Genomic DNA, 18,396 nt, shown 5'->3' on the forward strand with positions numbered 1-18,396 from the left:
ATGAAAACAAGAGATCCATTGTGACTGTGGTCACAAGGGTTCTTGGGTGAAGGAAGAGACGAGAATGTTGACTCCATGATCAGAAGGCTTGATTTATTATTTTATGATATATACATATACTATAACTATACTAAAAAGAAAAGAAGGAAGGGTTTCCAGAAGCTGCTAAGCTAAGAATAGAAAAGAAAGAATGATAACAAAAGCCGCTCTCTCAGACTCTGTCTGAACTAGCTCAGTTCTGGATTGGCCATTAATTATAAACATCCAAGATGGGCCAATCCAGATGGACCTGTTGCATTCCACAGCAGCAGATAACCTATTGTTTACATCTGTTTCTGAGGCCACAGCTTCTCAGAAGGAAAAATCCTAAAGGAAGGATTTTTCACAAAGAGATGTCTACGACAATCCATTCTTTCTGTCCCCTCTCTTCTGGGTCACAGGGAGAGTAAACCTCAACACAGACTTTCTCTGCTTAACATTCACAGGCCTGATGTTGCAGCTGATGCTGTGGCCCCAAGAGCTCTACTTCTTCTCATGCACAGGATGCTGCAGCTGGCTGCTGGCTCTCTCCCCTTCCTTCCTGTGCTAGCCCATGTGTGTCTACACCTGGGTCAGTGTGGATTTCTAACCCCTGTACTTCTGCTTCCTGGGGAAGGCCAGAACCCCTCCCTGTTTTGCTTTGGGACAGTTGAACTGTGAAGCCTGTGCTCTGGGATGAGAGGTTCTACTTGTCAGAGCCAACACTGCGTAAAAGCTGTGGTGCTTTTTGCTTTGCTTAACCCAGGAGTCCTTTCTGCCTTCGTTTGAAGTCTCCTGCTTGCCACTGCAGTGATTCATACAGCTTCAAATTCAAGGGCACAGTCTCAGGCTAGAGAACACTTTGGGAATAGTATCATTTTAAGATGTTCTTTTATCTCCCTTGTCCCATTCATTGCCATGTGTTCCAATGTGGAATATGCTTATGCAAAACCCCATTTAAGGAGTATTTGTATTCTGGAGCCAATGCATGTTATTCAAACTAAGAAACTTACCAGTGTTTAGGTTTGTTTAAGAAGGAAAAAAGGTAAGCATCTTTTAGTCTGGATAAGGTCCTTGACAGATTTCAAGATGTGCAGTCCAAGCTGATCTGAACTAAACTGAGACAGTCCTTCCTTTACTTCCACCTCTATTTCCTGCCCCTCTCTTTCAACCACTAATATACCAAGCCTTTTCTACTGGTTAAAAAAATTCTCTGCAGAAAAAAACCATTGTGTGCTGTTGAAGAAGGATGTAGTGTCAGTTTTGTGGTGGCTTAGCTTTCCCAATCAGATCATTGTTTAATGTGGGGATATAGAACAGTTTTTGCAGGATTGGGTCCTCTCTGGGGAAGCTCAGTTTAGCAGTGTCCCATCCTTTGTTTGTTTGTTTTCCCTAATCTCCCTAATTAAACAGTGTAACATACTTTGCAGTGCTGCCCTCGGTCTTGATATTGTAGGGATGAGGTACAATGAGTTATTTTGCCATTTGTATTTGCAAACTTCACCATTTTGAGACCTTGACTAAGGTTTTCTAAGCATTAAGAAAACGCCCTATTTCTGTGATACTCAGTTCAGGTTATTTGCTTGTCTTTTACATGATATTGAGTGATCAGAACTAAACTGCTTGTCAAAGGCAGAATCCACGACTGATCCTCTTGTTGTGTGTGTGAATGCCAGTCTATTCATTCTCTGTGGTTTATCTTTAAATTTTACCACTGAGATCCTTCTCAGTCCCATTCCCCACCTGCCAGATGCTCAGTGAATGCATTAAGGTGCCCTTAGTCCCACACTGAATAATGTAACTTCTTAGTGGAGCCCATTGTGTTATCATGTTCTCCATTTAGGGCCAGAGAAGCGCCTATCTGCCTGAAAAGGCCTGGCAAACTTCACAGGAAGAGATATAAGTGAGAAATTCTTTCTCTTCTGCTGTAGGTGATTGTCATGGTTTGACACTGGCACAATGCCAGTGCACCATGAAAATATACTTCCCTGGTGTTTGCTGTGAGATGTGACCAGGAAATAAGCAAAGCAGGCCTCTACCTTAGGGAAACAAAAAGTTTATTAACTAAACTACAAAAGAAAAAAAAACTACACACACACACACACGCACACACACACCTGGAAAATGAAAACTCCACAAAAAGCATTTCCTCCTCCCCCCCACCACATTTCCAATACATCTTCCAAATTTCAAATCCCCATCCATCACCCTGTAAATACTCAATTTCAGTCCATCAAGAGGAGAGGAGTCCTTCTTGGGGCCATGGTGACCTCTTCCTTGCATGCCCAGCGCTCTCACCACTGGACAAGGAACAGAGCTGCTTCAAGGGTTATCCTTTTAAGGGTGCTTTGACCAGTTCCAAAAAAAGCACAGTTTTCTCTCATCTCGGGACCTCTTGTCCCCCCCATACTTGTCTACCCCCTGGGGCCGGGGGGTCTCCAAAACTGAACCCTCTCAGTTCTGAGCCATCGCCTCCCCCCTGCATGCAGCCTCTGTGTCGCGAGGAAGCATGGTTCTGTCCATGGCTGTACCAAAAAGAGTCCAGCAACCAGCTACTCCATCATCTCTTTCCGGCCTCTTCTTCACTCTCCCAGACCCACTCACTGCTCCAACTGTCATTCTCTTGCCCATTTCCTCTTTATCATCCACTCCATCTCCCCTCCAGGAAAGGTCCAAATGCTCTGTGAGGTCTTCATCGTCCAGAAAGCTGTCTCTCCTGGGGGGGCTGCCCACCGCCTCCTGGTGCCCCCACCACCCTTCCATCTTGAGGGGTCAGGCCTACCTCTGCCGGGCCACAGGCTTTCCCTCCCCGGCCCAGCTCAAAGCCGGGCAGGGGAGGCCTTGCCTCTTTGCTGGCCGGAAATCAAAGAGAGAGCCCAAGGGAGCGCTCTGCTTCTAACCCCTGTGTTCTCAGAGGCGCATCCACCCTCAGTGGCCAAGCCTGGTGTCAATTTAAAATCTGGACACCTATTGGCCTCTGGCCACTCCATTCCCAGAAAACCTGCTTCCTGTAAACCCACGACATTGATGTAGGTCAGAATGTTATTACTGAAGGAAAGTGCCTGATTTTTTGCCTCTTTGGTCTCATTTCATCTCAAGGAAGATGAAAACTTGGGATGGGGATGATGGAGAAGATAAAGGATGGGAGGAGTTTCAGTTCATTTGGTGGTTGGGTAGTATAAATGATGTCACTTTTAATGTGCTCAGAGCAGGCTGTTGTGCTAACATGCTTCTATATCATCATTATGACTGACTCCTGTCCATGGTAAATTAGTCATTTATATGCCCAACGCAAGTGGCAGATGCTATACCTTTTTTTTCTTCTTGCTCCTAAAACGATCTTATTATTCCTGTGTATTTTAATGTAGGTAATGAAGAGACAAACAGCACTAAAGATGTGAACAGCACTACTCCGATTCCAGGCAGTAGGTTGCCAGGTAATACTTGTGACATTTCTGTTGCTGTTCCTCAGTAGATCAAGAAAAGCAATATGCATTATTGTGTTCCTTAAACTGTCTTGTAATAATTTGCCCTTTATTTTATTTACTGAATTATGAGCAGCTCTAGGGCAGAAGGGAGGTACTCTGATTGCCACATCTCTTCTGGGACAATTAAAGATATTTAAGGGGAACGGTAAAACCCAATTCAATTCTCATATCCTTGGGTACCCCAGAGCAACAGAGAGAGGAGAAGTAAAGTGGGAAAATATTGTGTATAGAACTAGAAACACCTGGCAACGTGAATTTACAGTTAAAAGCATAACCAAGAATTGTGCTAGATTAGAATTCAGTGATCTTCATGTAAAGGCAAGGCATTTTTTCATTTGAGTCATTTTTGCCCTGTATTACTTCAGTTATCTCATTTGCTGTTGGCCAACAATACTTTGCTCATTAACTCACTCTGTCATGTGTTAATTGCAATACTGACTCACACCCAAATTCCAGGCAGTAGATGTGGCTTCTTTTTACCTGTATGAACATGCAGTCCACATCCAGAGTTGTCCCAGGGTTGCCAAAGTAAGCACTTAGAACCTGGGGAAAACTGAAAGATGCGTTCTGGTTACAGTGTTGGGCCTGTGTGGAAAAAATTTAACACCAGGCATATCCATGGCTTATGCTGGGATAAAAGTCAACATATGCAAGAAGGAATGTGTTTGTAATTGTACAGTCATAGACCCTTTCTCAAAGGCAGTTAAATCTGCAACTTAATGTCCCAGTTATGTCAGTGTAAGGGTTGATTGTGCAGTACACAGTGTGGGGGGCTACTTGGCTGTGATTATACCAAACAAAAAGCAAAGTAATTCCCGCTGTAATTTCCACCTCTCCTACCATTTTTTGGTATGAAGATGTAAATTTGGTGCATTTGTTCTTAACCTGACCTTGTTTATAGTGTAGAGTTTTAGACTAGACTTTTCCAGTGGTAAGAACAGCAGATCCATTCAGAGGAAATAGGTGTAGGTCTGCTTCTTGATTGCCATAACTCTGTTGCTCTCCTCTTAATCTCTGAGGTTATACTTTGTTCTTCAGCCATGCTGAAAAGCAGCAGAGCTGCTGGAAGGCACATAGCCCTGCCAGTGTGGGAGGGTGCTGTAAAAGATGACTTACTTCAGAGAAAAGAATGATCACAGAATGGGCATTCACAACAGTGCAGAATGAAGGGAGGAAGATATGGGCAGTGACACTCCCAGGAACAGCCCAGTAGATCTTTGCCAGGAGGAAGGGACACTTTATCTATGAAGAGGGATGCAGCAGTGTGGAGAGAAATGAGTGGGAGAGTGCCTGAGAAGCCTAGAAGCAGGAAGGAGGACTATAAGGAGGAAGGAGGGACAAGAAAAAGAGAACTGGAAAAGGAGAAGTGAAACAGAGGAGAGAAAGGCAAAACCACTAAGACTGGGTTGCATTTTATGTCTGGAAAACTGGTACACTCTTGGGACTTTATTGTGTAAGGAACTTGGGTATGCAGTAAGATGTTTCTCAGAGTATCTGTCTGCCCCTACTTGACGGCAGTATATTCCCAGTATCATCCCAGTTTGCAGCAGAGATGCAACAAAATGCAAGAAAAGATCAAGGGACAGAAAATGGAACTGAAATAGAGGAATAAAAATACTAAGCTGCCTTCCCTCATAGTTCATAAGTAGGTTAAGAAAATTGGTGACAGTATGGCTATTTTACAGCAAACAGAATGAACATGACATAAAAGTGGAAGACAACAAACAGAGGATGTGTAAAGAATCAGATGCAAGCCATTTAGGCACTCCTATGCGTACAGTGTTAACTGTGTTCTTGCTGCACTGAGATCTGGAAGCCTTTTGCAGAGGGATAAAAACCATCTGCTTTGGGATGGGCTACTCTCTGCTGTACTCCCAACTGTAGTCTCCAAGCACAGATACCCTGAGGACAGTATTGTGTTGTGGGTACCTTAATTATAGTATGTTAAAATTAAAATGAATAATACTGATTTTCTTGTTGCCTTTTTTTACCTTGAAGACAACAGCAGTTCACCCAATGCCACTGCATCATCCACACAATCTACAGCAACATCTACAGGAGGTATGTATCAGTTCATCTGTTCATTACTGTGAACCTAGAAGTTAGTTCCAAACCTAACCGTGATCATACCAAATTCTAAAGAACAGGCCATCAAAAGTGGGTATTTGAGACAGGTGGTACCATTTTAAGGCTGGAAAGCAACATGTAAAACAACTCTGAAAAGAAGCTATATTGTTTCTCAAATTTAGGTACCATATTTCATTAGTAATTATATTTCTGTTGCCATTTAAACACATGAATCAAAATTTAACTTTGAGGAAGAATTGCAAGAAGTTGGTTTTTTTTTAATGTTTATTCTTCATCTTTAAGCAAGATGCTTCCATTTTCATGAAGATGAATAGGTTGTTATGCAAACAGTGCATATCTGTTTAATGTTACTTCACAGTAAACAGATTAGGGTATAATGAAATCCTGGGAGCTTGAGTTTCAAGAAGAGGACTCCATTTCCTTTTACCTAAGACTCACAGAACCACAGGATCATCAAGGTTGGAGGAAAGCTTCAAGATCATCTGTCCAGCCATTAGTGTAGCACCGCCACAATCACCCCTAAACCATATCCCCATGTGCCACATCCAGGCTTCTCTTGGACGCTTCCAGACATGGTGACTCCACCAGCTCCCTGGGCAACTTATTCCAATGCCTAGCCACGCTTCAAGTGATTTTCTAATATCCCCTGGCACAACTTGAAGCCATTTCCTCTTGTCCTTTCATTTGACGCGTGGTTGAAGAGACCGATGCTCACCTCACTACAACTTCATGACACCTAATACCATGGTAAATACTCCTTAGAGAGCTCATAGCACAAAGTAGTGCCATTTAAGCCAATATCAGTCAAGTGGAACAATTTGTCATGAGTGTGTTTTCATTGTTCTGGCACTACTGTATTTCCTTCATAACCTGCTAGAACAACTGTAAGTAAGTTAAAAAAGGGAGTTAAAACATTCATTTTCTGGAAGAACTTGCGCAGAGAGATTTCACTGCATTAGTAAGGACTGGATAAGAGTTAATGTCAGGCTGTGGTGCACAGATAGAATATTGCATCTGAGAGAAGCTAGAAACTGGGCTTCCTTTGTGCTAAGAGCCATGTGAAAGCAGGGCAGAAATGTTGTGTCTACTTAAAATGCTTTGTGTATTTGTGGAGTTTTATGCTGATCCTAAAGTCCCAGCTATGTAATTTCATTTCTAGTACAACTCTTATATTTTGTCTCTATAATTTCCTGATAAGCTCTGAGCTAACACACTCAGAAAGTGCTTGTTTTTTTTCATTTAAGTATGAAATACTCACTGGAAGAAAAAAAAAACCCAAAAGTCTTTACAAAGGTCTTTGCAAAGACCTTCCTTTTGATAGCAAGCAAGTGGTGCAGTGTCTCATTCAATTGCCTGCAGTGTAGCAGTTCAAGCATGTCTGACTTGGAAAGTCCAGAGATTTCTGTAATCTCCTTGTTGCCTTATGGCCATCCCCTAAGTGTGTGAAGCCACAGTGTTTCACCCACCCTGTGCCCCTTCTGACTTCTGCTCCAGGCCTTGCAGGTTTCTTGGGAGAGCTCTGAGTTTTACTAGTTTTGGATAATAACACTAAAAAGAGGCCTGAGCCTTTTACTGCTAGGCATAGGATGAACCTAACAGATAGCTGTGCCTTGCTTTGCAAGGTTTTGTGATTCCCCTTCTTTTGTCTTTTTTTTCCTCATTAGAAATGTCATAGATTTTAATACTAGATTTTAATACTAGTGTTCATGTATTTTGATTATCTGTCTCACCCTCTTCAGAATAAAGACTAGTGGGTATATGTACTTAATTTTGCTTAAAGTCTCTGCTGTTGTTTTTTTGGGAGGGAGGTAGGAAGCTCTTCGTGAAGGAAGCAAAAATCTGTTTCATTCAGTCATTTTCCATACAAGAGAAAGTATTTATTTTAGGAAGGGCATTCCATAATAATCTTGCGTGTTACCACAGTGCTTACACAGTTTGAGTTTTGTGCTCATTCTTGTTGAGTTAGCAGCACATGCTGCTGCTCCTTTAGTGCTCTAAGGATTCTTATCTATATGCTGTGTATATTTTTTAAATTGATGATTATAGCATAGCTGTTTAATTCTTAAACACAGGTAGGAAATATGTAAAATACTTATCTCTTAAAAACAAAGCATGATAAACCTGAACTATATTACTGGCATGCATCCTTTTTAAATAATAAAAAATAACTCAGGCAGTCAGGGTTTGTTTAGTGCAGTGTTTGATGAAGCCCAGCTGGTCTTTTGGGGGGAAAGTAATTAGCAAAATAAAAGATAAAAGGACAGATGTTGCTAGCAAATATTCTTTCATCTTCACTCTGTTTGTAAAATAGTACAGGTAAGATTTTTCAAAGATGGAGAAGAACAGATTCATGCCTGATTCATGTCCGCTTCCCAAATTCTCCAGCTGCCTCAGATGGCCTCCTAATGATGTTTTGAAATGACTGATGCTAAATACATTATGAAAGATAGGTGTAGAGATTAGACAGATTTTACTGTTAAAGTTACATCATCAAGGGCTGTAATCTTGATTATGTAAAAAAAAAAAAGGATTGCTACTAGAAAAGAGAGGGGGGAAAAGTAATGTGCAAATGTGCTGAAATCCCTCATAGATGTTTGGATTTTTTTCATCCTGACTCAGGTGTTCCGTAGGGTAATTTAATACCCATGGAATGAGTACCAACTTTGTGTAACATCATTTTATAATGTTACACATCTAACAGTTAGCCATTGTATTGCTCAGAAACAGAAGGCTCTTTGACACTCAGAAATCTCAGCCCAAAAGCAACCCACAGAAAACTGCTTGACACTGGCATCCAGATTGGTCCTTTTTTGGTATCACTTACGTTAGGAATGTGTTTATCAGGTGTGGTTTCATGTCATGTAACTGTAGATGGTTTCCATGTAGACATTTCCTTGCTTGCTTCCTACAAAGAGGAACCATTTGATATTTATGGAACATTGTGCCTTTGGGGAGTTTCACCTGTCAGTATTAAAACATGCCCTGAATTTTATCTGATATATTTTATGCATGCTTCACAGAGGAACTGAATTTTCGTAATTGTAACAAGGTAAGCAAGTGAATATAGTGTTCTAATTGTTCCATCTCAATGAATGCTCATTTCAGAGGGTTTTCTGGGTTTATGGCACAGTACAGTTATAACATTAAAGAACAGGAAAACAAATAATATTTACAAAGGAGTCTTTATTTTGGTATTTCAGAAGTGTCTCAGAAGTGTTGTGTAGGCTAGTTACTTTCTGCATGTTTACATTGTTATATTGACGAGATTTTTAAGTTTTTCATGCTCATATCAGCGCTGGAAGCTGTGATACTTAAATCTTAGCAAAGACACAGTTTTGTCTGTAGTTCTTCATGTTTTACACAACACAAATTTTATTCTACACAAGCATTAGATATAATTAGATATTTGAAATTCTATGTTGAAAAGCTTTCAAGGGGTGTAAAATGACCCCAGTTTGTGTGAAGCTAGACAATACAGAAATAGACAGCTGCAAAGGAGCTGTTTCTCTCTAGAATTCTTTCATACTTAAAAGTTATTTGCATACTACTGTCTGCTTAGAGAAATGTTTAGTTGCATAACAGACTCATGTTTCTTGTTAGATCCTTCTTAGAAAAATAAGTCATTGTCTTACAATCATTCGGTCTGGCTGCCTTCCATGAAAGTTCTAAGGATTTTGCTATAAATACCAATTTCTATTATTCTTGAGTTTTGTATAATGGTATTTTTATTCTGAACAGTTCATTAGTGTTTTCTGAGGAGGGAAGGGGAAGTGTAAGGTAAAAGTAAAGTAAAAGACACTACGTCAATGAAACTTGAGAAAAAGCATTCCATATATAACCTTGGCAAGACTACATAAATTACTTAAGCAGTACATTTACTTTAGTTGAAATTTTATCATGTTTTATCCTTACCACATAAATTCAGAATTCTCTCTGGTATATTTCAATGTATATGGAACCCTAGTAATGCTAGTGTTTTATTCAAAAGCAAATGAAAGATCATATCATTACTGAAATTGGGGGGTAATGTTTTTGTGCACACCCTGTTCTTACCAGAAGAGCTTTGTTGAAAATGTAGGCGCTTCAAATCAAAAGTAACTCTTGAATTTTATTGCATTTTAACATCTTGTAAGTTAGTCATGATTCTATGGAACTGGGTGTTACCAAAAAAAAAAAAGCTGACTCACCTAAAACTCATCCTATATTATCTATATTATCCAGGTTTTCTTTATAGCCTTTCCTTTAAATAATTCTTGACCTTGAGGCCCAGAAATCAGAAGTTAGATCTTCCCAAAGGAAAGTCTGTATGCAAGCCTGGATACCATGCAGTGGCATTTTCATTGTTACTCTGTTGTTCTGTTTGGACATGATAAATGTGGTCTTACTCAATGAGTGTACAGTTGTTTATTTTGACTAATTTTTCTGTGTGGTATCACAAAAATTTCCAGGAGTGTCCAGCAGTACTACTCACGTGACCAGTACCAGTCAGCCCAACACCACCACCACCACATCTGTGATCGTGACAACTCAGCCCACCAAAACCAGCCAGACAGTGACACCCACCACAGCCTCACCAGTCACATCACCACAAGGCAACGTTACAGTGGTGACCACTTCTAAGACTTCCTCCACTTCTGTAACAGGTGAGTTCATAGTTCAGTAAGCTCATAAAGGCTTGGATGCACGTTCACATGGGTTGTAGAACAGTTCATTCTACAGCAGTGTAAAAAAAAAAAGAAGAAAGAAGGTATTTGCATGCTAAAAAGCAAGAGTAAAGTGGGAATTCATTACTAAGCTGGATAATGTTGCTCTGAGTACTCCGCTTAGTGAGAGATTTGACAGATTTAGGGAGAAGAAAAAAAAATGCAAGTGGTCTTATCCAGCAGTCACCAGCAAAGAGATCAGCAGTGCAAAGGAGAAAGCCTCAATTTTGAATACAGCTTCTGTGTTTGTTCAGCTCTCCTTTCTGCAGTTTATTTGAACTCATCTCTAATACTTCCTTTTTCACAGCTGACCTGTATCTCAGAATATGTCTACTGGCTTGGTAAAAATACTGAGTTCTGTTAGCAATGTAATGAATGTTACCCTAACAGAGAATAGAGCATGACTGTGCATGAGTCACCCCTTATGTAAAAGTTGTCAAATACAGTTTAACTGTACCTGGTAATACAAAAACAGTGAGTGCAGAATTCAGTATTTCCTTGCACTTGGCTGTGTTCCCATCACTTCATGCTTGCACTTCTGAACACATCAGGAGTGCTCACATATCAGTGAAGCATCATTGGGTGGGTGAAGGTGTCACCAGAAGAACTTGACGTTGATCATGTCACTCTCTGTATGTAGCAAGTACAAATAGAACTAAGCACAGACTGGTCTTCAGGTGAGAGTTTGTAGCAGATGTAACCAGTTCCAGCAGCAAAACAGCTGTGGCTTATATGAGGCCACGTTGTCTGTGTCAATGTTTGTGTAGGGCTGCAGAGCTGATCTCACTTGGGACTGTGAGGGTACAATTCCATGAGATGAGGTAAAGCAATCCCAACAGCTCATTGCCACCAAGTGTTCTGCTCCCACTACACTGACGGACTTGGAGGCTGTTGGACCCCCTCTTGCGGGATGACTCACTATGGTCATCTGAATGAAAGCAGCTTCCTTTTATGCTTGGATTTGTTTCAGGCCACCTTAGTGACTTAAATTGACTCATGGAGGGTATGAAGAACACTAGAACTGGCCTAAGAAGGGCAGGAGCTCCACATGTCAAGGGGAGAGTGGGGGAGAGAAAAGGCAGGGGGAGAAAAGGAGGTGTAGAGAAGGAGCAATTGGTTTTGCAGAGACAGCAAGCAGTTGGATCAGCTGTGCCCATGTCACCAGAATATGGCACTTAAAACCATAGCCCTACGTTTGTGTGCGTGGCTTGTGTCTTGTCAGTTGATCTTGGTTAAATTTGTCTAAGTGGGTCTTTAGGTGATAAATCAGTGGTGAGGGCAGGATGTAGAGTAGTCCCTCAAAACACAACTTTGCAAGCTCTGTAAAATGTGCCTTTTGTTTTCTTCTTTTCAGCCACATCAAAATCAGAGGCTGTTGTAGTCAAAACCTCCAGATTTGATGTGGGCAGTTTTGTAGGTGGCATTGTGCTGACTCTTGGAGTCCTAGTCATTCTCTACATTGGATGCAAAACTTACCACTCTAGAAGAGGCATTCAGTACAGAACCATGTAAGTTCCCAGGGGTTTGTCCCTTGGCCATTTATTACTATCTTGAGGGGGAAAAGGAAAAATAAATGGGTAGAATGAAGTATGTTACATTTGTTTAATGTACACTGTATTAATATCATTAAGAGATTTAACTCTGATGTTTTGTCTTTCACCACTTCTGCCATTCCTCATTAGCATTATGCCTCTCTTCTGTGTGTTTTTTTCTCTGATCTATTATATAAAATAATTCTATTATTTTTAAAAGGATCCTTGTCTTTTAGCTAGTCCATGAATAGTTAACATTTCGTTGAAACTTTCTGCAGTTTACAAGATTTCTTCTTTCTCCTAGACTCTGTTTGTCTATTCATTCTTTGGTGTTTTCCTCTTCCTTGCCATTAATGTGTAGTGAATTCTAGTCAAAGTTTCTTATCCTTACCAATTTCTTATCTTACCATCTTACTTGCTGTTTATGTTCAGCTCTACTCCAGGCTTCAGGACTCGCCCACATTTAGTTTAAGAACTAGGTTGCTCTACTTTTCCTCTTCAGTGTCATCCATCTCAGTCAAGAAGCTTGTTTTAAGTGAGGTGATGTCATTACAGTGTTGGGATACTGGTGTTCAGGCCTTTTTTTTCCTCCATCTTGACTCTTCTCTACTGGTCATGGAATGAAGCCAGTCCCTGCTGCACTTTTACCCAAAGTGGTGTTTGTGAATGGGTATTATAAAATTCACATCAACAGCATTTTCAAAACAAAGGGAACCTGCTGCTGAGCTTGTGCAGTAGCTTTGATTAACTTTACTACTGGTTATAGGTAAGACAGATAGGATAAACAGGCCTGAGCAACAGCTGATGTAAGAATGCATGAATGACATGTGAAAGACAAGGTGTTAATGAAGCCAGTGGAGCTGGAGGAGTGTTGACAAAACAAAACTGTTCAGCTAACTTCAGGCTTGGCTCAGAGAGGACTGTAACTCCCAGATCAGTGTATCCTTACTCCTTCCTAGCAAGGCATCCTGTGCTCACAAAATAACCTTCTCAGCAGCATCTGGGTGGCTCTTTCTCATGTTGGCTATTGCTTGTAGTGCAGAACATTAATTACTGTGTTTCTGTTACAGTGATGAACACGATGCCATCATTTAAAGGAGACTTCAGAGAAGACAGTGTTGGAAACCCACCCTGTCACAGCTGTTCTAACTACTGAAAGAGTTTCTTTCATAAAGATTATCAGTCTCTAAACCTGTCTTGAGTGTTACCCTGCAAAATGTTGAGAAGCTTTTAAGCATCCTGATTTTTTACATTGGCTCTTGTAAGAGGAACTCAGCACTTTGTAGAGACAGTATTTTCTTTTTCCAGTACTTGTAACCAGATTTAGAGAAAATCACATATTGAGTCATTTTAAGGTACACACACAGCTCTCTGAAATAGCTAATTACTAGCACAGGCAATTGCATCCATGCGATTCTAAGTAAGTTCAGGGTTTTTTTTCTAAAATTTTGTATTAAATTGTATTTATTTTGAAGTTTGATGTGAATGTTAGTTTAGAAATTTCAGGTTTTGAACAACTCAGTTAATTTTTTAATAGGCTTCAAAGGAGGTGTGGTTAGATAACTGTATAGAAGGTGATAATGATTACTCCTAAATGTCAGTCATTAGCTCGCCAGTGAGCTGCAGACGCTTTCCTTAATAGGCTGTATAAGGAGAGTAGCTGCAGGAAACATGGATAGAATGGAAGTATCCATCCATAGCCCTTTTCTCTAAAAGCTTCTTTTTTTCTAGCATGTCCTAATGAAGCTTGTGCAATTGAAGATTTAATGCAAATGGAGAAAAGTAATTTTGCCATTATAAATATAAAAATATTCTAAAATTGGCTTTTAAGTTGAAGGTAGCAATCACTTGGCTCTTGGTTTTTATTATCGAGCTGTCTGCAGTGTTTTAGCAGCATTTGATAATAATTCAAAGTTATATAAAGAAGGGAAAACCTATAAGACAGCATTTTAGCAGACTATAAACTGCATTTTTACAGCTGTTTTCAGAACTTGGTCCTCCTGCACAGATGTGCAGAGGTCTGGTCAAAAGCCCAGCTGAAGGCACTGGGGCATCTCTGAGCACAACCTTTAGCTGAAGGCTCAAGTGCTCCGGGGGTCCTGTGCAGGATGGCTGGTGCTGTTCCCCATGTCACTTCTGCAGGTAAATCTGCTGACTTCACCAGATGGGCTCCTGACTTCCACTGCTGTAAGGAAAACTAGAGCAAGAATCAGGAAGCACAGGCCTGCATCCCTTTAAGTCACTGAATGATTGTTCAGTCTTACTCAGGCTTCACTTGTAGACCCATCCCCATTGAAGAGGTTTGGTGTGTGAGGTTTGACTGTCCTGGTTACTGCTGGCACCAGTGCCTCATGCTGGGCGCAGGGGAGATGGTGACAGGTGAGGAAAGTCGCAGTGGGAACTGCACACAGGTCTGTTGGGGGCTGGGGAACAACTCATCAGGGAAAGTGTAACTACTATGGAACAGATTATTTTCTTAAGCAATGGTTTATTCTGAGATGCAGTGTTAAAGTGGCTAAATAAGGGTTTTTCCTTTTTCACATAGACTAAGTAAAACTCTTTCCAAGGCACAGGCAACTCTAGCAAACCATTGCTAATGAGTCATCTTGGTAGCTACTCACCTGAAAAGGGGGTAACAGGGCTGTTTCATTTTTTTACTGTGTTTGAGGATTGGGGGAGAGAGAGTGATTTGAAGCAACTTTTGTATTTTTTCTTCATTGTATTGTTTGGTGGAATATTACTGGATTTGACTTGAAGAGTTACGGAAACAATTCTTTCATAGAACTGTAATTCCTTACTTTGTAGAAATTAAGATAGTTAAGTGCAACTCAGTTACTGGGATTGTCTCACCTCTGCTGTACAGACAAATAAAATTAAATCTTTGGAGTTACAACATTAATTTCAGTTGAATTTTTAATTTATTAGCTGGTTTTGTAATTCACTCAGTCCTTTTCAGAGTCATAACCATTTCATAAGAGCATCCACTATATATATTTTTAAATGCCAGAATACCAGACCTAGTTCATTTTTGCCTAGTTCAATAATTTTTAATTTATTCTGTAATCTAATTACTACAGTAAAGCAAAGGTATGGGTTTAAGACTTCAGAAGTGTCAGTGCAAATGTAAAACCAGACCTCCTTTCAGGTGTTTGGAATCTAAACAAAGGACAATTGATGAATTTTACCTTATCTTTGCTTTCCAACAGCTTTGTTACTGATTTATAAAGGGAGCTGATGCTGTGGTCATTCAGCCCTTCCTTAACTGAGTTTACTAATACTTGTAAAGATGATTCCATTGTTTCTAGTTCATCCACTGTATGTGTGTTTTCTTTCAGTGCTGGTGGCTGAGCAATGCAGTTCCTAATTCCAACTGCCTTAGGAGCCCCTCTGCTGACACATCAAGGAATTGCATTTACAGGGTCACATTTTAAGCCAGCATTCGATTCATTATTGCAGCTCTTTCACACAACCCCTGTGCAGGCATTTTACCGTTCATATTCATGGGTTTGTGCTTCATGTTAAAGTGTTTTTATTTAATACTACAGGCTGGGGGAGTCACTCACTGACTACAGAACATGGCCAGTTTAGGTTAGCTTTCATAAATGTTACTTTTGCCCTTCAAACACATCAAGATCAACCTTATAGTCACATCTCAGGGCGGCAGCATTCTGCCTTTATCCCACAGGTCATTCCTTTTCATGCAGCTCTCCTTTAGCCTGTATTCCAGCACCAAATCATAGCACTTCCAGCTTAATTGATTTGATGGGGCTCTGCATCAAAGGCTTCAAGGCAATCTGGAAATGTAGTGTATACTTGTGTTTTTATTAAAAAAAAAAAGCCCATACTGTTAAAGCAAGATCATGTTGCTGTGATAATTGAACATTATCCTTTTGTAAATATTTCATACCTTTCTTCTTTGTTCAGAGCTCTTACCTACTCATGCCTCTCCATTTTTGCCCTGCAAAGTTACATAACATTCTTAACAAGCTTTGTTGAAAAAGATGTAAGCAACAATGTGACACTATTACCAGAAGTGAAGTGGAAGGGCAGCAGAGACTGGAAATTGCCTAGAGAACTCAAGAGGTTAAGAATTTAGCTGTGATATGGAAGCAGAGGGAATTAGAATGGACCTGTGGAGAAAGTAAATGCATTTTCTAGACAGCACTGAAGGAGTCCCAGTTGGTGCTGTGTTATTTCCAAAAATGTTGTGCTCCAGCTGGGAATACTACTGTGCTCCAGACACAGGATATATGCAATACCCCTTCTGTCTGCATTTCACAGCAAGACTGACCACTAAACTCCAACAATCCTGAAGTTCACATCCTCCATGCCCTCTAAGCCTTGCAACACGCGCTGTTACCTCATGACAATCCATGGGGCTGAAACTGATGTCCAAGAACTTGAGCTGCTCAGTCAGCAGAGCTGCACAGGATGCTGGGGGTAGGGGCTTTTTTATTGTTTAACCCAGACAGAGCTCGGGAAAAAGCTTTCAAAGAAGGAAGCTGATGCAGAATGAAGTGTGATCATTGTCAGCTGGTTCACAAGTGACAGAAGTCACTTGACCCTCTCCCAGTGAAACACTAGGCTGTTACCCATAGTTTAACCTTTTGCGAGGGTTGTTTGCAATGTGCTACAGCCAAGCCTAACTAGAGCTTTCTTGGACTAGACCTGAGGAGAGCATAACTGCTCACATGCACAGCATTATCAATCAGGGCACCCAGTCATTACAGCAGGGCGTAGCAGAGAGTCATAACCTACATCAGCCTTCCTGCCAAAACTAGGTCACAGAGTTTTACCCACTAGTTTCTAGATCAAGTTCTTCCACTTCTCAAAGCAATTCAGGTGCCTAGTGCAGAGAGCCGGTGTCGTTTGAAGCTGCTATTTCAAGGGATATTCAAAGATTCAGTGATGGGCTGTGTTGCAGTACCTGAGGGAGATACAGGCATCACAAATGACACTGAGCACTTTTTAAAGCCCTGAATATCCTCTCATCTGATTTATATGTAGTTAATTGCAGTGTCTGAAAAACTTTCACCCCGCACAGTTCTAAAGAATAATGCATTACTTAAAAAGTCTGCCTGCTAGTCTGTTTATTCCTATCCTCTTCCCTGCTCAGAAACAAGGTGTACATGCTAGCAACTCTACACTCTTCAGGTGAGCCTGACCTCCCCAGCTCTCCTTGCAGGTTCATCTTAATCTGTATAAAGTACACTTGGTTCTAATATTACTAATTTCTCACCTGGAACAAATTAATGAAATTTCAAGTCCTGAGCTTTCTTACTTAAAACATTGTCAAAGGTTGTGAAAACTTCTTGTTGCACAAGACAGAAGAGCTTTTAGAGGCATTTCAAAACCAGAAAAGGAGAAGCGCATGAATCAAAGCTGTTTAAAACTCCATGCTATGTTTGAAACATTTACTGTTTTAGTAATAAAAATAAATGGAAGATATGTACATGTAATAAAGTTGAACAAAAGTCTGCATTTGAAAGAATTACAGCAAGCCAATCTACAGGTAAAGAATCCAGGTCTGGACTGAAGACTCTGTTATCCCCAGACTCTCTTATCCACAGTCAGGCTCTAAATGTGGGCAACTGTGGACCGAAGATGATTGACTTTAATTGAGAGCCAGACAAACTGACTCCACCACTGCAGGACCTGTTGACATTAACCTGGCAGTATTCTTCCAGTGACTGACATGAATCCTTGCAAACTATCTATGAACACCTCTCTTTGGAGCTGTCCACCATGCAAGTTGAGGGATGAAAAGCTGGAAAAGGTAATGAGTCAACCAGTAAGGGAATAGGAGCTCCCAAAATAACAGCTTACAAAACAAAATCCAAGACTTCAGAGGTGCCTTGGAGATCCTATTATTTAACTGCACAATCCCTATAAAGTTCCAAACACAGAAAAGTAGCTTTTACATTTAATCCCTAGCACAGACTATAGCTACTCTCGGTCTCATCTTTAAGGTCACGAGGACCAGGATTTCTGTCATTTGAAAAATCAGTTCAGAAGGAAGTACCAGATGCTGTTGCGGTTTTGGGGGGGGGCAACTGTTTGTTTTTAAATAAAGAGGAAATCACCAAACAGCAGAGAAGTTCACTTCTCTGCTCAAAAATGAAAGAAAGACAAATGGAATGAAGTTTTATTGTACTTTTACAGGCAAACAACCCCAAATTTTTGTCAGGAAAAGACAGCATTCTATTCACTGCAGTCTACAGAGAAAAGTTAACAATGGCAACAAAGTAAACAAGCCCAAGTTTGAGAAGTATAAATATTTTAATTCAGTCTTCATAAAAACTATTAGTAATATACATTACTACACAAGTCTCAAGACATGAAAAAACTTTAGAAGTCCTGCTGTTCCTGCAACAGTTATGCTCTTTTCTCCTTAAGTCAAGAAGAAAGCCAAACCAGAAGTAGCTGAAGTTAATTAACATTAACTATTAATAACAGCAATTTTAGTACATTTCCTCGCATCCACATGGAGGAAGCTCAAGTGTTATGCCAAGCTCCATTTTAGGAACTTAACCAAAAACTTCTTTGAATAAAAGTGACACTAGTGAA

At 40.4% G+C, this 18,396-nt stretch overlaps 1 protein-coding gene across 1 annotated transcript; it reads left to right on the plus strand.

The window, feature by feature from the left end:
• Positions 1 to 677: 677 nt before the first annotated feature.
• On the plus strand, positions 678 to 14,728 carry TMEM123 (transmembrane protein 123). Its single transcript, XM_031066118.1, has 6 exons — positions 678 to 752; positions 3,385 to 3,455; positions 5,505 to 5,567; positions 10,043 to 10,237; positions 11,652 to 11,805; positions 12,900 to 14,728. Exons 1-6 carry the CDS (start codon positions 715 to 717, stop codon positions 12,922 to 12,924), a joined length of 546 nt encoding a protein of 181 aa, XP_030921978.1. The 5' UTR covers positions 678 to 714; the 3' UTR covers positions 12,925 to 14,728.
• Positions 14,729 to 18,396: the final 3,668 nt, after the last annotated feature.

Source organism: Geospiza fortis, unplaced genomic scaffold (genome assembly GCF_000277835.1).
Source record: "Geospiza fortis unplaced genomic scaffold, GeoFor_1.0 scaffold16, whole genome shotgun sequence".
Classification (NCBI taxonomy): domain Eukaryota; kingdom Metazoa; phylum Chordata; class Aves; order Passeriformes; family Thraupidae; genus Geospiza; species Geospiza fortis.

Excerpts from the sequence above, each read along its gene's own strand:
- TMEM123 (XM_031066118.1), top strand. The coding sequence starts at position 715 with ATGAGAGGTTCTACTTGTCAGAGCCAACACTGCGTAAA. Across the intron at positions 753-3,384 it reads CAGAGCCAACACTGCGTAAA|AGGTAATGAAGAGACAAACA; the intron begins AGCTGTGGTGCT and ends GTATTTTAATGT. Across the intron at positions 5,568-10,042 it reads TACAGCAACATCTACAGGAG|GAGTGTCCAGCAGTACTACT; the intron begins GTATGTATCAGT and ends AAAAATTTCCAG.